Source organism: Anomaloglossus baeobatrachus, chromosome 7, assembly GCF_048569485.1.
Source record: "Anomaloglossus baeobatrachus isolate aAnoBae1 chromosome 7, aAnoBae1.hap1, whole genome shotgun sequence".
Classification (NCBI taxonomy): Eukaryota; Metazoa; Chordata; class Amphibia; order Anura; family Aromobatidae; genus Anomaloglossus; species Anomaloglossus baeobatrachus.
This window is the reverse complement of record NC_134359.1, coordinates 242272443-242289948: the sequence shown is the minus strand read 5'-3', so window position 1 is coordinate 242289948 and position 17506 is coordinate 242272443. Positions and strand designations below refer to the sequence as shown.

Here is a 17506-nt window from a genome sequence, read left to right as displayed (position 1 = left end):
GCAGAGCACTCATTAATATGGAAGTATTCTAGAATGTTATCATGTAAAGATCCCCCAATAAGCTGGATCCAGAAGGGATTAAGTTTCCAGATAGGCCTGGGCAGAGCGAGGGGGTTTCCCCATGCAAGCGTAACATGTAATGGTGAGTGATCAGATACACTTCTAGGTAGGTAGGCCACCTTTTGTGTATATGAGGCCATAAGTGCGTTTCCAATAGCCAGGTCTATCCGTGACATGGTGTGGTGGGAGCTAGAGTAACAGGAGAATTGTTTAGTTGTGGGGTGTTGGGCACGCCAAAGATCTACAAAACCCAGCTCCGTTAGCATTCTAGCAAATGAAGTCGGGGCGGCGTTCTCCGATATGTTTCCCGAGTGTAACTTATCTAGATAGGGATGTAAGTAATTATTAAAATCCCCTATCAAAAGCGTCGGCACAGATGGAAGGGAATCTAAAATAGACAATATCCTTTTTACCGGTTCGACTGAATATGGTGGAGGGATATATATCGCAACCAGAATAAATTGTATACCATACAGTGTGCAAAGCAAACATACAAATCTGCCCCCCGGGTCAATCACTGATTTGGTACATGAGAACGGGATGGATTTGTGCACCAACACACTCTCACCCCGTGCATGGGTCGAGTATGTGGAATGATATTCATGCGCGATCCATCCCTTCCTCAGCCAATGAACATTATCCCTGACCATGTGGGTCTCGGAGAGACATAAAATAGCCGGTAAAAGTTTCTGTAGGTGAGTAAATATAGCACATCTTTTGTTCGCATCTCCGAGCCCTCTAACATTCCACGCTACAATATTTAAATATGTCGCCATAAGCGTAGACTAAGATATGATCCGGACGGATACTTCATACCTGGAGGAGAGAGGCGTTCTCCACCGATTCTCAAAAACATTAGGTTGAGCGACACGACTGAGGCACACCACACTTTCCAAACAGATTGCATCATACAACAATAAACAAGAAAAACAAGGAGAGAGATAGGGCTCCGCACAGCAGTGCGCAGTGCCCCTGCCCTCAAAATCAAGTGTATCTTACACATTTCTCCCAAATAGAGAGAATCAGGGCTAAAAACACGCCCCAAGTCCATGCAGGGAGGGGGTCCACAACTCGCTAGTGCAGCGGGTGTCCACAATGAACCGGCCGTCTCCCAACCTGGATCCTAGATGAATTTAACTGTAATGAGCTCACCAGCATAGCGTCCCAAACAAAAACAACGCCTGGCGGCAGAAAGGGAAATCTCAGGTATTCTTCCTCCTCAGGGATCTCTCATTGATATCCAGCCAAGACAATGCCGCCCCAGCCGTATCAAAAAAATGAGTCTCTCCGTTCGCAGCAATCCGCAGCTTAGCAGGGTACATCATGGAGTATGGCACTTGCAGGTTGCGCAGTCGTTTTTTGATCTCAATAAATTGCGCTCTTTTACTTGCACTTCCATGGAGAAATCAGGAAATATTGATATCTTCCTCCCATCAATTGCAAGTTCTTTGATATCTCTGGCTCTGCGCAGGATAGTGTCCCTATCTTTATAGTGCAGTAGTTTAATCAGAATAGGACGTGGGGGTGCTCCCGGCTGTGGGGCACGCGCAGGGACCCTGTGCACCCTTTCAATGGTGAAGAAAGAGGATAGTATGTCTTTTCCCATGGTGTCTTTAAGCCATTTTTCAAAGAAATTCAGTGGGTCATTGCCCTCCATCCTCTCTGGGACCCCCACCAGTCGCAAATTACTTCTGCGGGAGCGATTTTCCAAATCATCCACCTTGTTTAGCAGTGTGGAGATATTTTGCGTGGCCTTTCCCAGCTCTCGTGACATTGGTGGTAATTTATCCTCTGTTGTACTCACTCTTTCCTCCAACTCCCCCATTCTGACAGTCACCCCTTGCAGCTCACGTTTAATACAGGCCATATCTGAGGTGACAGTTCCCATCTGGCTGCTTAGAGTGGCCAATGTGGTATTGCAAGAGTTAATTGCTGCCAGAATGTCTCTCAGTATGGCCTCAGTGAAAACAGGTGTTGTTTGCTCCACATCTCCCCCTCCTCCCTCTGCCAGCACAGGCCTGTGTGTCTGCATACCTTGTGCTGCTGAACATGCAGGGCCCAGGGTACTCACAGTCTCACTGTCGGGTATGTTTTCTCCCTGCTCCAGGGCCCGTTCAGCGCTGCCATCGGGTGCCTCGTTGCAGGTAGGCTCTGTGCCAGGGGTCACTCTGGCAAACCGCTCCAACCTGCTTGCTACTCCCACTGCTCCAGCTCGGGATGGTGTGGATGCCGGCGGCGCCATATTGGATTCTTCAGAGGCACGCTCCTGCGCGTCTCTGTCCCTTTTATTGCTGCTGCGGGTCGGCATATCCTGGCTGTGCTCGCTTCCCTGGGTGTTATAAGTTGTGTTGCAGCCCTCCAGGGTCGGTAGTGCCTGTCAGCAAGGCCGGTGTGCAGGATAATTCAGGATCCAGGCAGGAGCTCACCCACGCTGCTTCCTCTCTACATGAGGTCCAGGCCACGCCCCCAATAAAATATACTTTTTATTAAGTAATCCAGTAAGCTAAATAGTATAAAGAACCTGATAATATAATAACTAGTACATTGTTTGATCAAAGGTTGCCAAGTCCTAATGAGTAATGGTGCACATAGTGCGGCTGGCGCGGTTCTGTGTATAGCGAGCGGTGGTTGTAACCGCACCCCAACACTAACTGACCGCCGACTCAGCATTAGCGCTCCTTTCCATATTAGGATATATCAAGAAACTATTTATCGTGAAAATGTTATATATATATTTGTTTATTTATTTATCTATTTTGATAAATTATTGATTATTTACATATTCAGATTGATTATTTATATATTTAGATTTATAATTAATTATTTGATTAAATAAAATGGACTTCAAGACAGATACAGTTAGGTCCAGAAATATTTGGACAGTGACACAATTTTCGCGAGTTGGGCTCTGCATGCCACCACATTGGATTTGAAATGAAACCTCTACAACAGAATTCAAGTGCAGATTGTAACGTTTAATTTGAAGGTTTGAACAAAAATATCTGATAGAAATTGTAGGAATTGTACACATTTCTTTACAAACACTCCACATTTTAGGAGGTCAAAAGTAATTGGACAAATAAACCAAACCCAAACAAAATATTTTTATTTTCAATATTTTGTTGCGAATCCTTTGGAGGCAATCACTGCCTTAAGTCTGGAACCCATGGACATCACCAAACGCTGGGTTTCCTCCTTCTTAATGCTTTGCCAGGCCTTTACAGCTGCAGCCTTCAGGTCTTGCTTGTTTGTGGGTCTTTCCGTCTTAAGTCTGGATTTGAGCAAGTGAAATGCATGCTCAATTGGGTTAAGATCTGGTGATTGACTTGGCCATTGCAGAATGTTCCACTTTTTTGCACTCATGAACTCCTGGGTAGCTTTGGCTGTATACTTGGGGTCATTGTCCATCTGTACTATGAAGCGCCGTCCGATCAACTTTGCGGCATTTGGCTGAATCTGGGCTGAAAGTATATCCCGGTACACTTCAGAATTCATCCGGCTACTCTTGTCTGCTGTTATGTCATCAATAAACACAAGTGACCCAGGGCCATTGAAAGCCATGCATGCCCATGCCATCACGTTGCCTCCACCATGTTTTACAGAGGATGTGGTGTGCCTTGGATCATGTGCCGTTCCCTTTCTTCTCAAAACTTTTTTCTTCCCATCATTCTGGTACAGGTTGATCTTTGTCTCATCTGTCCATAGAATACTTTTCCAGAACTGAGCTGGCTTCATGAGGTGTTTTTCAGCAAATTTAACTCTGGCCTGTCTATTTTTGGAATTGATGAATGGTTTGCATCTAGATGTGAACCCTTTGTATTAACTTTCATGGAGTCTTCTCTTTACTGTTGACTTAGAGACAGATACACCTACTTCACTGAGAGTGTTCTGGACTTCAGTTGATGTTGTGAACGGGTTCTTCTTCAACAAAGAAAGTATGCGGCGATCATCCACCACTGTTGTCATCCGTGGACGCCCAGGCCTTTTTGAGTTCCCAAGCTCACCAGTCAATTCCTTTTTTCTCAGAATGTACCCGACTGTTGATTTTGCTACTCCAAGCATGTCTGCTATCTCTCTGATGGATTTTTTCTTTTTTTTTCAGCCTCAGGATGTTCTGCTTCACCTCAATTGAGAGTTCCTTAGACCGCATGTTGTCTGGTCACAGCAACAGCTTCCAAATGCAAAACCACACACCTGTAATCAACCCCAGACCTTTTAACTACTTCATTGATTACAGGTTAACGAGGGAGACGCCTTCAGAGTTAATTGCAGCCCTTAGAGTCCCTTGTCCAATTACTTTTGGTCCCTTGAAAAAGAGGAGGCTATGCATTACAGAGCTATGATTCCTAAACCCTTTCTCCGATTTGGATGTGAAAACTCTCATATTGCAGCTGGGAGTGTGCACTTTCAGCCCATATTATATATATAATTGTATTTCTGAACATGTTTTTGTAAACAGCTAAAATAACAAAACTTGTGTCACTGTCCAAATATTTCTGGACCTAACTGTATTTACTGCAAAGTGGACAAATATATTAGTATCTCAGAAAATCTCACTAATTATAGGTGAATCTGACAACAATTATTTCATTATTTTGGATAAGGTGTAAGGGAAATGGTGATTGCGCAGATAGCTTGCAGTCTATGAAGGTTATTACAGTTCTGTTCCCTTAATGCTTCGTACTAAGTTTCCTACGTTCTTTCCATTGTTCTAAACAATGCTTGTGTGACCTAAAATTACTACAGGTCAGGATGATCTGACTGATCAAATAATTACCCGTAAATATATTGTGTGTACAGGCATTAACATGAGTCTATTCCTGTTTGTTTTTAGGCTGCCGTAGAGAGGAGTGGCGAGGGGACACAATAAGAGAATGGAAAAGTCCATATTTCTTTACTAATTTTTTATAACTAATAAATTGTGCCATTCCATTTAATAGCAATGTATAAAAGCAGTGGCATAGCATGGATTCCAGCACCCAAGGCAATCCAGATACTGCTTTTCCTAACTTGGTAATAATACTGTCAGGCTGCCACTAGGGGGAGCTGGAGTCCTGCAGGGAAAGACACTACACGGAGCTGAATAAGCAAGGAGAGGAACTCACAGTGTGTGCTGGAGCAGTGTCTTGCAGCATCAGCCAGAAAGCAGAAGTGGGGGATGGTCGGGCAGGCCAGGTCATACACAGTGCGGGGAGAAGGAAGACCGGAGGAATGAGTAAAGGCGTGGTCGAGGTCAGGCCGAGGTCAGTACCAGAGGAAGCAACTGGGTTGGGAGGTAGGAGAGGGGGAAACAATTGGGGATATTGTGGGAAGGAAGGAGGTGGGACAGAGAAATGACAGAACGACTAGGGGACAGAACACAGATAGAGAACGAGGGCACAGAGAGGGGACGGATCATTTTAACACTTGTAGGGACCAGCACTCACAGGCAAAGCAGCGCTAAGGTTATAGCCGATGTTGGTTCACCGGAGATGACAGTATTTAAAGCATCCAAGCTCCGGAAGTGAGGACCGAAGAGGGCTCCACCCCGTAGCCATGTGGACGGGGAGGCGAAACCGTGACAAATACCCCTCCGAGTAGAGATGGACAAACCTGCAGATGTTTGGGTTGGCATGTTTTTAAAAGCCCGGTTCTTTACCAGACTTGGCCCTAAACCCCATATAAGTCCAAGGGACCCCAACTTAACTTTTATAAAATGGTGGAAGTAAGGGCTACGGGGTATGAGATTTAAAGAGTGGACCCAGAAGTAGTCTGACTGTCATGGGGAGACGGGTAAGTATACCCTGCTAACCATTTTGCTTCTTTTATTTTATTTTTCATTTTATTTTTTATTATTCGGGTAGCTGAACCCAAACAGTAACACAGACTTCATTGGGAAATCCATGTTCAGGGTCTGTGCACAAACACTAGGTGTTCAGTATAGACGCTGAACTTTAAAATTTGCCTATCATTACCCCTGAGTGCTAACTTTAGAAAGCATTAATGCCCCCTTAGTACTCCATAGAAAAGTAATGACACCCCCTCCAAAAGAAATAAGGCCCCTTTGTAGCACCCTGACCAACAAAAATAAAGATTATACTCAGCTAACCCACGTCATTTTCTCCCCTGCCCACAAGTGGTATAATGCAGTGGAACTATTGTGCTGGCTGAGGATGTCTTGTAGACCAATGACGCTGATGAAGTCTTGTAAGCAGCTCAAAGCGGTGCTAGTGTGCCGCCCCCTCGACATCCAACGGGCTGCTCGGATCTGGATCCGCAGTGGCTCGAGGGGTCTCCGGACCCAAGGCGGGGTCGCGCGGCCTCTCGAAGGAAAAAGGGTTTTTTTTGAGTATGGTGGAGTGGATAGTGTTCGTGACGCAACCCACGGTGCGTGGTAAGGCAGGATACCACTGCTTCTGCGTTTGGAGAGGGAGCACCCGGGAGTGATGGGCTGGCAGCTTAAGGTGTTAACTCCTCCGTGGGCAGGGGCAAGGTGTCCCGGGGCTCGGTGATAAGAATGGCCGGGGACCCGTTGGGGCAAAGGGGCACAACGTACTCACACAGTCCAGATACGCTGACAGAAACACCAGGTAAATCAAAGTCCTGGAATATCCTGCTGCTGTTAGAGCACGCTGTGTCCGTGCCCTTTTGGCGTTGCTGGTTGATCTGACGCCTTGTCCCTTGGCACAGTGTTTAACTCTTTGTGGATCCCTTTTGCCTATGACTACTCGGGTCAGCGTGGCTAGCAGGGTCAGCTTGCTCTCAGGGTTCACGCTTGGGATTTTCTGGACGGTTTTGGGAAGTCCTATCCCCCTCGTTGCGCTAGTACCCCAATTATGGAGCGGGTGGAGAACAACTCGTGAAGACTCCGTCCTTGTCGGGTGAATTACTGGGCTGCGTGAAGCTACTTCCCAGCCTAGGGTCCGCATACCCCATCGAGCCTTGGCCCCTGCCCGGTTGTAGCACAAGGCCGCAGACCTGCCCTCATTGGCCGTACCGTGCCCCTTGCCACTACCCCCTGCGACCGGGGTTCCAGAACCTTTTGACCAGGCCAACGTCTGGCACCTGAGACGGGTGCAGGAGCCCTGCTCTGCAGCGTGACCTCTCACTGTCACCTCTGAACTTCAACTCTCTACTCACTAACTGACACTTCTGGCCCTCCTTCTACTATCCCTCCATCTGGGTGGCCCTATTCCCCTCAGGCTGCCCAATGGGTGTTTGGTGGGTGTGGTGCAGAGTGTTCCCCAGGGTTTGTATATGCCTGTTGTTAGCAACCCCAAATGAACAGGACCCGTAACCAAGGAGGAGCGGGTACCATGCAGAGGGGCAGGTTGCACAGCACCCTTGTGATGACCTGATAGGCCAGTGCATCACACTAGCCTGCAGATCCAGGTTACCTGGTCAGAAATCTGGAGCATATACACTATTCTGGATCTTTGCAGCTAAAAACACAACTGCTACTTTCTTATTCTTTTGAAATTGACTTCTTCCTATTGTACAGCACGTTTATACACAGGTGTGTATAATCACCAGTAAGCCATGCATCTGCCTCTAAGGCGGCACTCACATCAGCGGTATTTTGCCGCAAAGCCGGATCCGTTACAAATGCCTTTCAGTTCCATTCATTTCCAAAGGAATCGCGGCAAGATGCGGTAACATGCGGTTGTGTACGACGCACGCAACCGCAGGTGACCTTATCTTGTCGCAATTCCATTGGAACTGAATGGAACTGAAACGTATTTGTAACGGATCCGGCTTTGCGGCAAAATACCGCTGATGTGAGCGACGCCTAAGGCCTCTTTCACACGTCAGTAAAAAACACACACGTTTTTCACTGATATGTTGAAGGTGCGTATGGCCCTCCATGTGCTGTGATTTTGGCACACATGTGTATTCCCTGTGCTATTTGTGATAGCACCCGGAGAGCAGGAACTTTTTACTCACTTGTCCCCGGCGCTGCTGCCCGTGGTGCTGATGTCTCCGGTGCTGTTGTCACACTTACTTCTGGGTCGCAGTGCAGGGAATATTCATGACCATAATTAGCCAGCCTGGAAGCAGGAGGCAGCAGTGGCCGGAGACAGCACTGCCAGCAACAGGTGAGTATAGAAAAGCATTTTATTTCGAAGACACATATTTTCTCTGGTACATGTCACACGGATCACATCATCAGTGCTGCCAGAGAAAAACAGACTTGTCTCCGTGCGGAACACAGGGACCCTTGTGTGCGCCACAAAGATACATGGACCATGAGACATCACTGATGTGTACGCAAACCCATTGATTTTAATGTGCCTGCGAATGTCCGTGATTCTAGTACGTATAAAAGCGGCGACATATGTACCAGAATCACTGATGTGTGACGGGGGTCTACAAAGGATACATTTTGGACCATTTTTACAATTTAAGCCTAAAAAGTCTGTTAGTGAAGGCTGTTATTAGTTGTTAAAGGCTACCATCAGTTTTTCCCTGACCAGACATGTTTAGCTCATTTGGACATTTCTAAGGCTGCATTTGCATAAAAAATCTTGAAAGAGGTTAAAAACAGTCCTAGGAGACCTCAGGACGTTGCAAGTCTTTTCTAGGCGACTACAGACTGGGGATTTTAAACATTGCCCTTTTACTTTATATATTATTTATTTATTTATTTATTTATTTGGGCTATTTTCATTGTGAATTTATAGTGCAATATTATTTTGGGCTAGTGCAATATAAATGATACTGTACTGTATTAAATTATATCTTCCGCTCATATCATTTTCCTACTATAAAATATTTTTTGCAATGCCTAATTCTATTATATATCATTATTTTTATTTTATTTTTATTTTTTGGTGCTTATTCCATGTGAGTTTCTAGTGCAATATTATACTGGGCTTTCACAATTTAATTTATATTGGTGGAATAATGAGTTAATTCTTGTAATATTAATAGGTTTGGTCTTTTAGTATTTTAATTAATTGTGATACAGATAAAATATATATTTTTGTACCATGTTAGGCCTCTTTCACACGTTCGTGAAAAATCACGCACGTTTTTCACAGACGTGTCAGAGGTGCGTATTGCCCTCCGTGAGCCGTGTTTATGGCCTACGTATGTTCTCCATGTGTTATCCGTGATAACACATGGAGAACAGGAACTTTCTGCTCACCTGTCCCTGGCGTCGCTGTCCGTGGTGCTGATCTTCGGTCTCGGGCCTGCCGACTCTCCGCTGCTGCTGCTTCCGGCCGCAGTGAAGTGAATATGCAATGAGCATAATGAGTGGCGGTCGGAAGCAAGTGACAGCAGCGGCAGAGACTGCAGGGCTGGAGAAGGTGAGTAAAGATTTTTTATTTTCTCAAACATGTGTGTTTTCTCCGAAGCGTGTCACACAGAGCACCTCTGCGTGGTCCGTTTGCGTTCCATGTGACACCCGTGATGCCGGAGAAAAACGAACATGTTGACATGTGGAGCACACGTATGCTCCATACGGGCAATGGCAGAAAACGCACGTGAGCGCAGACCCATTGATTTTAATGGGTCTACGTCTGCCCGTGTCTCCGGTACGTGAGGAAAAGGACCAAACACGTACCGGAGACAAGGACGTGTGAAGGAGGCCTTAGCCAGTAGAGATAAAAAAAAAGTTGTTTAAAAGAACTGAAGTCCTCAATGATTGATAGCTTTTGATGGCTAACTGAAAAGATGGTAATAATAGCAAGCTTTCCATACTACGCAGGTCTCTACTGAGCCTGATGAAAAGACCTGAGTAGTCTGGAAAGCTTGTTATATATTACCATCCTTTCAGTTAAATCACCGACATACATATGCAATTGCATATAAAAACAATTTTTATTAAATATAAAACATTGTTAAAATACCAACATAGACAGGATGTCTCCAGGAAACGGACCCCTCAAAGGGTAAACATATATAATTAATTTATGTTGGGAACACCAGGTCACAGAATCATGCAAAAAGCCCCCCGTATAGAATGGATAATAATACCCACCAAAGAGATAATGGGAAAAAAATACAAAAAAAAATATGTATATATGTATAGAATAAGAATACAAAATGGTAACACAAGTGTGCGGTTATAGAATTACAACGGTTACAATTTAACCATGAATAAACATGATCACAATGGTATACCTACAGGGGAGCAATAGACAAGGTAAATGGCGTCCCACACCCTCTCCAACGCACGTTTCGCACTTGCTGCACTTCTTCCAAAGGTATCAACCACTGAGGACTTTCAGTTCTTTTGAATTAATTGTATCATATATTCCTATTACCAGTTTGATAATTGTACTTGAGTGTGGTGCCACCTTGTGGTTATTTGTGGTATTGCCGCTGATTGTTATTTTTAATCTTATTCAATATAAATTATTTTATTCTAAATTGGTTTTTGAGCACATTCTTTCTTCTTTTAAATTCATCTTTATGTAGTGTGAAACCTCTTATAGTCCAGTATTAAGCGCAATTTCATTATTTCTATTATGTTTTCCCATTTGATATTCATTTTCCTTGCATTGACACTTGAATATACAATTGCTAATTAGAGACTTATTCGCTGCAAAAATAATTTGGGGGGAATATTATTTAAAAGCGCCGAATTTGAAGATTCAATCATCTCTACTGTAGATACAATAAATGCCAAACTAAAACTTACCTCTCGCTCGCTCTGTGCAATTTTCTCCAGCCAGTAGTAACACAAAATACCAATAATTGAAAATTTCAGAATGACGTTTCTGGAAAGACATAAAATATTGATAGTGTATTACATTTATATTTACTTCACTTAATCTATTCTTTCAAACCAAGATTAAGCCCCTTGTGTCCAAAACCCACACTGACATATCCCTATTACCTATAGTAACTGTTTAAACTATGCCTTGGGAATTGGAATGGTAAGTACTCAAAGTACTCAAGGTGTGCCAAGGTGCCTATCTAATACAAAGAGTGGGTCCTGCTGCTGGGACTGATTCTGTAAATCCAAATGTATCAACACCAAAAAGAAATATGCAAAACTTAATTTATACTAATATCCTTTATTGAAGAATATAAATATATATATTAAAAATATATATTAAAAAATGGAACAATTCAAAAGACGAATGGTATATATGGGGGAAATCTGGCAATACCCTGATACAATAAATAAATAGAACCCAGTATCACACAAGTCTGTGAGTATCCAATCCAATTAGAATAGATTTAATAGGATACATGACATCCCAAAACCGCAACAAAACTGCATATATAAGAAATGAAATGCCCACAAGTGAGTACTAAATTTAACAGCGGTATTTGAGAAGTATCAATCACAATTAAAGAATCACAAAGAAATTGAATTACCAATGAACCGGGTCCAATGACAGGATCCTGGACGAAGCACTGAGGTTGCGAAACGCGCGTCGAGTGTACTGGGTAAACTGCTCCTCAACCCTATCTTTGGACCCGGCTCATTGGTAATTCATTTTCTTTGTGATTCTTTAATTGTGATTGATACTTCTCAAATACCGCTGTTATATTTAGTACTCACTTGTGGGCATTTCATTTCTTATATATACAGTTTTGTTGCGGTTTTGGGATGTCATGTACCCTATTAAATCTATTCTAATTGGATTGGATACTCACACACTTGTGTGATACTGGGTTCTATTTATTTATTGTATCAGGGTACTGCCGGATTTCCCCAGTGTATACCATCCATTTCTTGAATTGTTCCATTTTTTAATATAGATTTTTATATTCTTCACTAAAGGATATTGGTATAACTTAAAATAATTTTTGGCTTGCATAATTTCTTTTTGGTGTTGATATGGTCAAATCATATGCTTTGAACCCCTATATGTGGGTTTTGATATTGGTGGTATAAAACCTAATATATCTTGAATTAAAAAAAAGCAATTTATTACTATTTACACTTGTAGCATTTTCTAAGATGACACGTTTCACATTCGGCAAAATACCTTGCTACAGAAAAGTTTAATTTCACACATAATTGGACACATTCATTGTTTTTTGCAGTGTACAAAGGGTTTTCCAGCACATTGGTAATTTAACGAGAAGGGATAAACCCCCTCCCCCCAAAAAAATATACCAAGGGACTCCTTGTTTTTTCACTTTTTAGATTGGAAGTGATGACATCACAACTACCAGTGACCCGACATCTACAATCACTGCAGTGTAGGGGACAGGTAGTCAGGTCCTTATTAGAAACGAGCGGACCCCTGGAAGTTCTGTTTGGCGGGTGCAGACAGACTTTGGAAAAAGTTCGGTTTGGGACCCGGACTTGACCTGAACACCAATGGAAGTCACTAATTAGGCAGTTCTGGTCTCCGCCCACATTCCACCCGCCATAAACAGATCACTTCCAGGGGATGGTGGGAGGAGTTTTTCTTATTTTTTTTTGGGGGGGGTGCACACTACATCCAATCATGCTGTTGTTACCATCAGTGCAAAACGATTAAACACTGCAAGCGGCTCACACTGAGCTGAGGACCAAGAGTACCCGATCACAGCGATGCTCACATGAGTGGCTTGCATATATAAAGCACCTGAACTCCGAATTCGAAGTCTGTTTTTACTTTGTAAAGTCTGAAGACCAAACCTTGGGCTCCCTCATCTCCAGTCATTATCTCTTCTTCTTTTTTTGTTTTTCAGGGAAAGTAGCTTTGAATTCTCACAGTTTTCTGCATTGAAATGTTTTTTTTTTATCATCCTATAGTCAATAATGAGTTGTGTATGAGGCTGAAAAATGCTTCATTTCCATATTATAAATGCAAAAAAGAAAATACATTATTGGGAATAGATAGAGATGTGCGAACCCAAGGTTTGGTATTTGATTTTGGTACCAAACACAGACTTTACAACAGCATTCATATTCGAAGTTCGGGTGCTTTATGTCTGCCAACCACTCGCGTGTGCATCGCTGTGCTTGGGTACACTCAGTGCTCGGCCCAGTGCGAGCCGTTTGCAGTGTTTGAATGACTTGTACTGGGGGTAACAACAGTGTGATTGGCTGTAGTGCGCAAACCCCCCAAAAAAAAGAAAAAAAACCCTCCCACCCTCCCCAAGAAGTGATCTGTATATGGCGAGCGGAATGTGGGCAGAGACCAGAACTACCCAATTAGTGACTTCCATTGGGGTTCAGGTCAAGTGCATCAAGCAAAAAAAAAAAGGGGGAAATTTCTGCCCACCCTCCCCGAATGTGATCTGTTTATGGTTGGCTGTATATGGGCAGAGACCCAAACTGCCGAACTAGTGACTCCCATTGGGGTTCAGGTCAAGTCCAGGTCCCAAACCAAACTTTATCTCAAGTGTAGCTAAACCCTCCGAACCGAAGTTCCATGGGTCCGCTCATCTCTAGTAATAGATGCTAATTAAAGGCATGGTCTAATAAGTGCAACCCATGTCTATATGCCCTGTAAGATTACATACATTTCTCAACATTGCAATTGCAAAACCAAGAAGAAATCGTGGAATTATGAAAATCACAGGATGGTCACTTTAAGGGTGCAAATGATGAAAAAAACGAAACCAAATTGTCAAAACATTTGGATTTATCATCAAAACATTTGATTTTGCTCGACAGCAAGTTTACAAGTGCCAATGACTGGGAAGGAGATCTTATGAATGCTCATTTCCCGATTGGGAAGGAGATCTTATGAATACTAATTTCCCGATTGTTGGTCCTTGTAAGTTGGCCTTTAATATCCTCATAATCTCTTAAACTGCACCACTTTTGCCGTTTTCAGGACAGGTTTATTTATTTTTCTCACTTTTTTTTGCCTCTATGATCATTCATATCAGGATCCAGATTGCTTTATATAAAAGCATGGGATTGGGGTACATTGTTTATAATTTAATATATAAGAAATTATATGAACATTTCCTTTAAACACTTGGAAAAATTGTGTATTACACCATAAAACAAGTATAACATAATTGCCTATTTCTATGTGGTCGTGGTTCTCCTCTGTCCTCCATAAATCTCTTTATTCTCTGTTCGGATACTACCACTACTGGTGGTTATTACCTTATAATCACGACATAGACCTGATGTTGCGGGTATTTGAATTTCTCAACTAGTCCAAACATGGAGTAGATTAGAGGCATGATAAGGTTGATGAGGGCGACTACCACGGGTACCAGTAATGTTGCCGCTTGCTTAGTCAGATCATTTAAGTCTGGATTCTGTTGAATCAATAAGAAATATTAAAAGAAATATTATCTATACACTATGTGTAAGCAAAATATAAAAGATAAAATGATCAAGAAAGTACAGTATATACATGTAATATACAGTGATGGATCATGGCATTATGGCTAGCTTTTGAGGATCTTTTGGTGTACTTCACTTTGTCAGGCAGGTCCTATTTAAGTGATTGAGAACAGGTCTGGCAGTAATCAGGTCTGTGTGTGGATAGGGAAATTTAACTCAGCTTCCCAAAAATGTGATAAACTACAAATAATGTATGTTTTAATGGAAGGCAATCACTTCACACATGGCCCTGTAGGTTTGAATCTCTTTTTCCTTTAATTACTTATAAACTGTATTTGGCATTTATTTGAGTTATCTTTGTCTAATATTTACATTTGATTGGTGATCTGAAACATTCCAGAGTGATTAACATGCAAAAGAATAAGAAATCAAGAAGAGGGCAAATACATTTTCACACCACTGTATGTATATAAGTAGTACCGTATATTCCGACATATAAGACGACTTTTTAACCCCTGAAAATCTTCTTAAAAGTTGGGGGTCGTCTTATACGCTGAGTGTCATCACTTTACACACAATAAAAGATATTCTCACCTCTCCTCCGTGCCCGCGCTGCATCCAGCTGTTTCTTGCAGTCTGCAGGCACACAGACTCCTCCATGATAGCGTCCAGTGTACGGAGCGACCGCTGCAGGATGTCCTCATGGCTTTACTACAGTTGAATACTTTATGGCGCCGCAAAGCATTCAATTGCAGTAAAGCGCTGACAGTAGCGGCAGCCCTGTGTATTGGACGCGCTTTACTGCAGTTGAATGCTTTGTGGCGCCGTAAAGCATTCAACTGTAGTAAAGCATTCAACTGTAGTAAAGTAAACTGTAGAGGGGTCTGTGTGCGGTCTGCAAGAAACAGCTGGAGGCAGTGCGGGCACGGAAGAGAGGTGAGAATATCTTTTATTGTTTGTAAACAACTGCATTATAGGGGACAGAAAGGAACCAGCAGGAGGACATTATTAAACAAAGGGGACATTACAGCAGGGGACATTAAAGGTACCGTCACACTAAGTGATGCTCCAGCGATCCCACCAGCAACCTGACCTGGCAGGGATCGCTGGAGCATCGCTACACGGGTTGCTAGTGAGCTGTCACACAGGCAGAACTCACCAGCAACCAGTGACCAGCCCCCAGCCAGCAACGCCGCGTGGAAGCGATGCTGCACTTGGTAACAATATCGGGTAACCAACCCGATATTTACCTTGGTTACCAGCGCACACCGCTTAGCGCTGGCTCCCTGCACTCCTAGCCAGAGTACACATCGGGTTAATTACTCGATGTGCAGTCTGGCTATGTGTGCAGGGAGCAGGGAGCCGGCACTGGCAGCGTGAGAGCGGCGGACGCTGGTAACGAAGGTAAATATCGGGTAACCAAGGAAAGGGCTTCTTGGTTACCTGATATTTACATTGGTTACCAGTGTCCGCAGAAGCCGGCTCCCTGCTCACTGCACATTCAGTTGTTGCTCTGTCGCTGTCACACACAGCGATGTGTGCTTCACAGCGGGAGAGCAACAACTAAAAAATGGTCCAGGACATTCAGCAACAACCAACGACCTCACAGCAGGGGCCAGGTTGTTGCTGGATGTCACACTAAGCAACATCGCTAGCAAGTCGTGCCTCAGCAGCGATGTTGCTAGCGATGTTGCTTAGCGATGTTGCTTAGTGTGATGTGGCCTTAAGGACAGGGCATATTACTATACAATGGGGACATTACAGCAGGAGGGCATTATTAAACAATAGGCTCATAACTGCAGGGGACATTACAGCAGGGGGGCATCACTAAACAATAGGCATATTACTCGGGTCGGCGTACACTCGAGTATACACGATATATCCCAAACTCTATATTTTAACTGGAAAAGTTGGGGGTCATCTTATACAGTCCAGTGAAAATACGGTATTGTCATGCTGCAGAGTTTGTGGATTGGTTTGAAGTTTACCTGTGCAGAATCTGAAACTTTAAGGCAGAGGTAGTAAACTCCAGCACTACAGCCAACAGCCAACCCCGAGGAGAAGATCCAGGCAGCCACATGAACACCAAATCGAGCTAATTTCTCACGCAAAGGCAGCTTTAATGCTTGCATTAATTTTTCAGCCAACGTTTCCTAGACAAAAGAAAAAATTGTAAGGCCTTATGCACACCAGGAGTTATACAGAGGAAAAGTATAATTGAAACACGGCACCACTTCTAAATTTTTCACCCACTCCCAGTTTCAGCTTATAAATCCTGAGGGTTTTTTCCCCTCAGGATTTATAAGCTGAAACTGGGAGTGGGTGAAATTGGGTGAAAAAGGTTGGAAGTGAAAATTTTTCACCAAATACTCAACATGTGCACGTGGCCTGATAAGGAATGAACAACAAAGGCAATGAACCACATAGTTTCACTGACTGATCACACATTTTCTGTTACCAGACTTTTTTTTTTTTTTCAGACGGGCACAGACTTGTAGTCTATCACCTTCCTGAGCCCTTCTAAAATAATGAATACTTTCATAAAAAGCACAGAGTTCATTTGAACTCCATTTCTGTTATGGCAGCCAATGGCTTTGTTGGCAGTTCGTCCGAATACAATTCTTAGAGGGATTCAGATAGACCCCAAATGCACTGCGTAAATGCAATTTTAACAGAGTCTAACTGCTCAGAAAATCAACCACTCATGACCATTATTGACTGGATAGCATGACAAGTGGTGGCCTGTAAAGCCAAACTATTTCCTTGAGTCTATGTTCAAGATGGCATATGAAGGGTTAATGCTGTGCTGCTATGAGTGAAAGAAAACTACAAGAACATTAGATGGTGATTTTATTAACAACGAACGCGTTTCGGAGATCCTTCATCAGGTCAAAATCACATTCAATCATTGACGTGATTTTGACCTGATGTAGGAGAAGAGATCTCCGGAATGCGTTGTTAATAAAATCATCTAGTGTTTTTCGAGTTTCTTCTAATTCCCTTCTTACACCATCCTGAGTGTCATGCGGTGTTTAGCGTTCCACTCGCTGGGTGTCATGGCGGTGTCGGACTATGTTCACACTGTAGAGTCTGACAGGCAGTCTGGAATCCCTTAGTTGCACAGCCTGTCTTAGACGTCATCTGGTTCTGGCTTCACTGCTCTCTAGTACAGCAAGAGTTACCATCCTCAGCCGCCTTCACCCTTTATAAGGTTCTGGTTCTGGTTCCTGGGCCTGAGTGCCGGATATAGCTTCTGCTTCC

General features: G+C 43.3%; 1 protein-coding gene across 2 annotated transcripts in view; it reads right to left on the bottom strand.

Annotated features, from left to right (window-relative positions):
* Window positions 1-17506, bottom strand: part of TMC5 (transmembrane channel like 5) — a 203667-nt gene that overhangs the window by 42410 nt on the left and 143751 nt on the right. For both annotated transcript variants that reach the window (XM_075319132.1, XM_075319133.1), the window contains exons 11-13: window positions 16234-16398; window positions 14060-14217; window positions 10688-10766 (exon numbers count right to left, since the gene is read on the bottom strand). In XM_075319132.1, the coding sequence (XP_075175247.1) occupies window positions 10688-10766; window positions 14060-14217; window positions 16234-16398 (402 nt within the window). The remainder of the gene's footprint in view (window positions 1-10687; window positions 10767-14059; window positions 14218-16233; window positions 16399-17506) is intronic.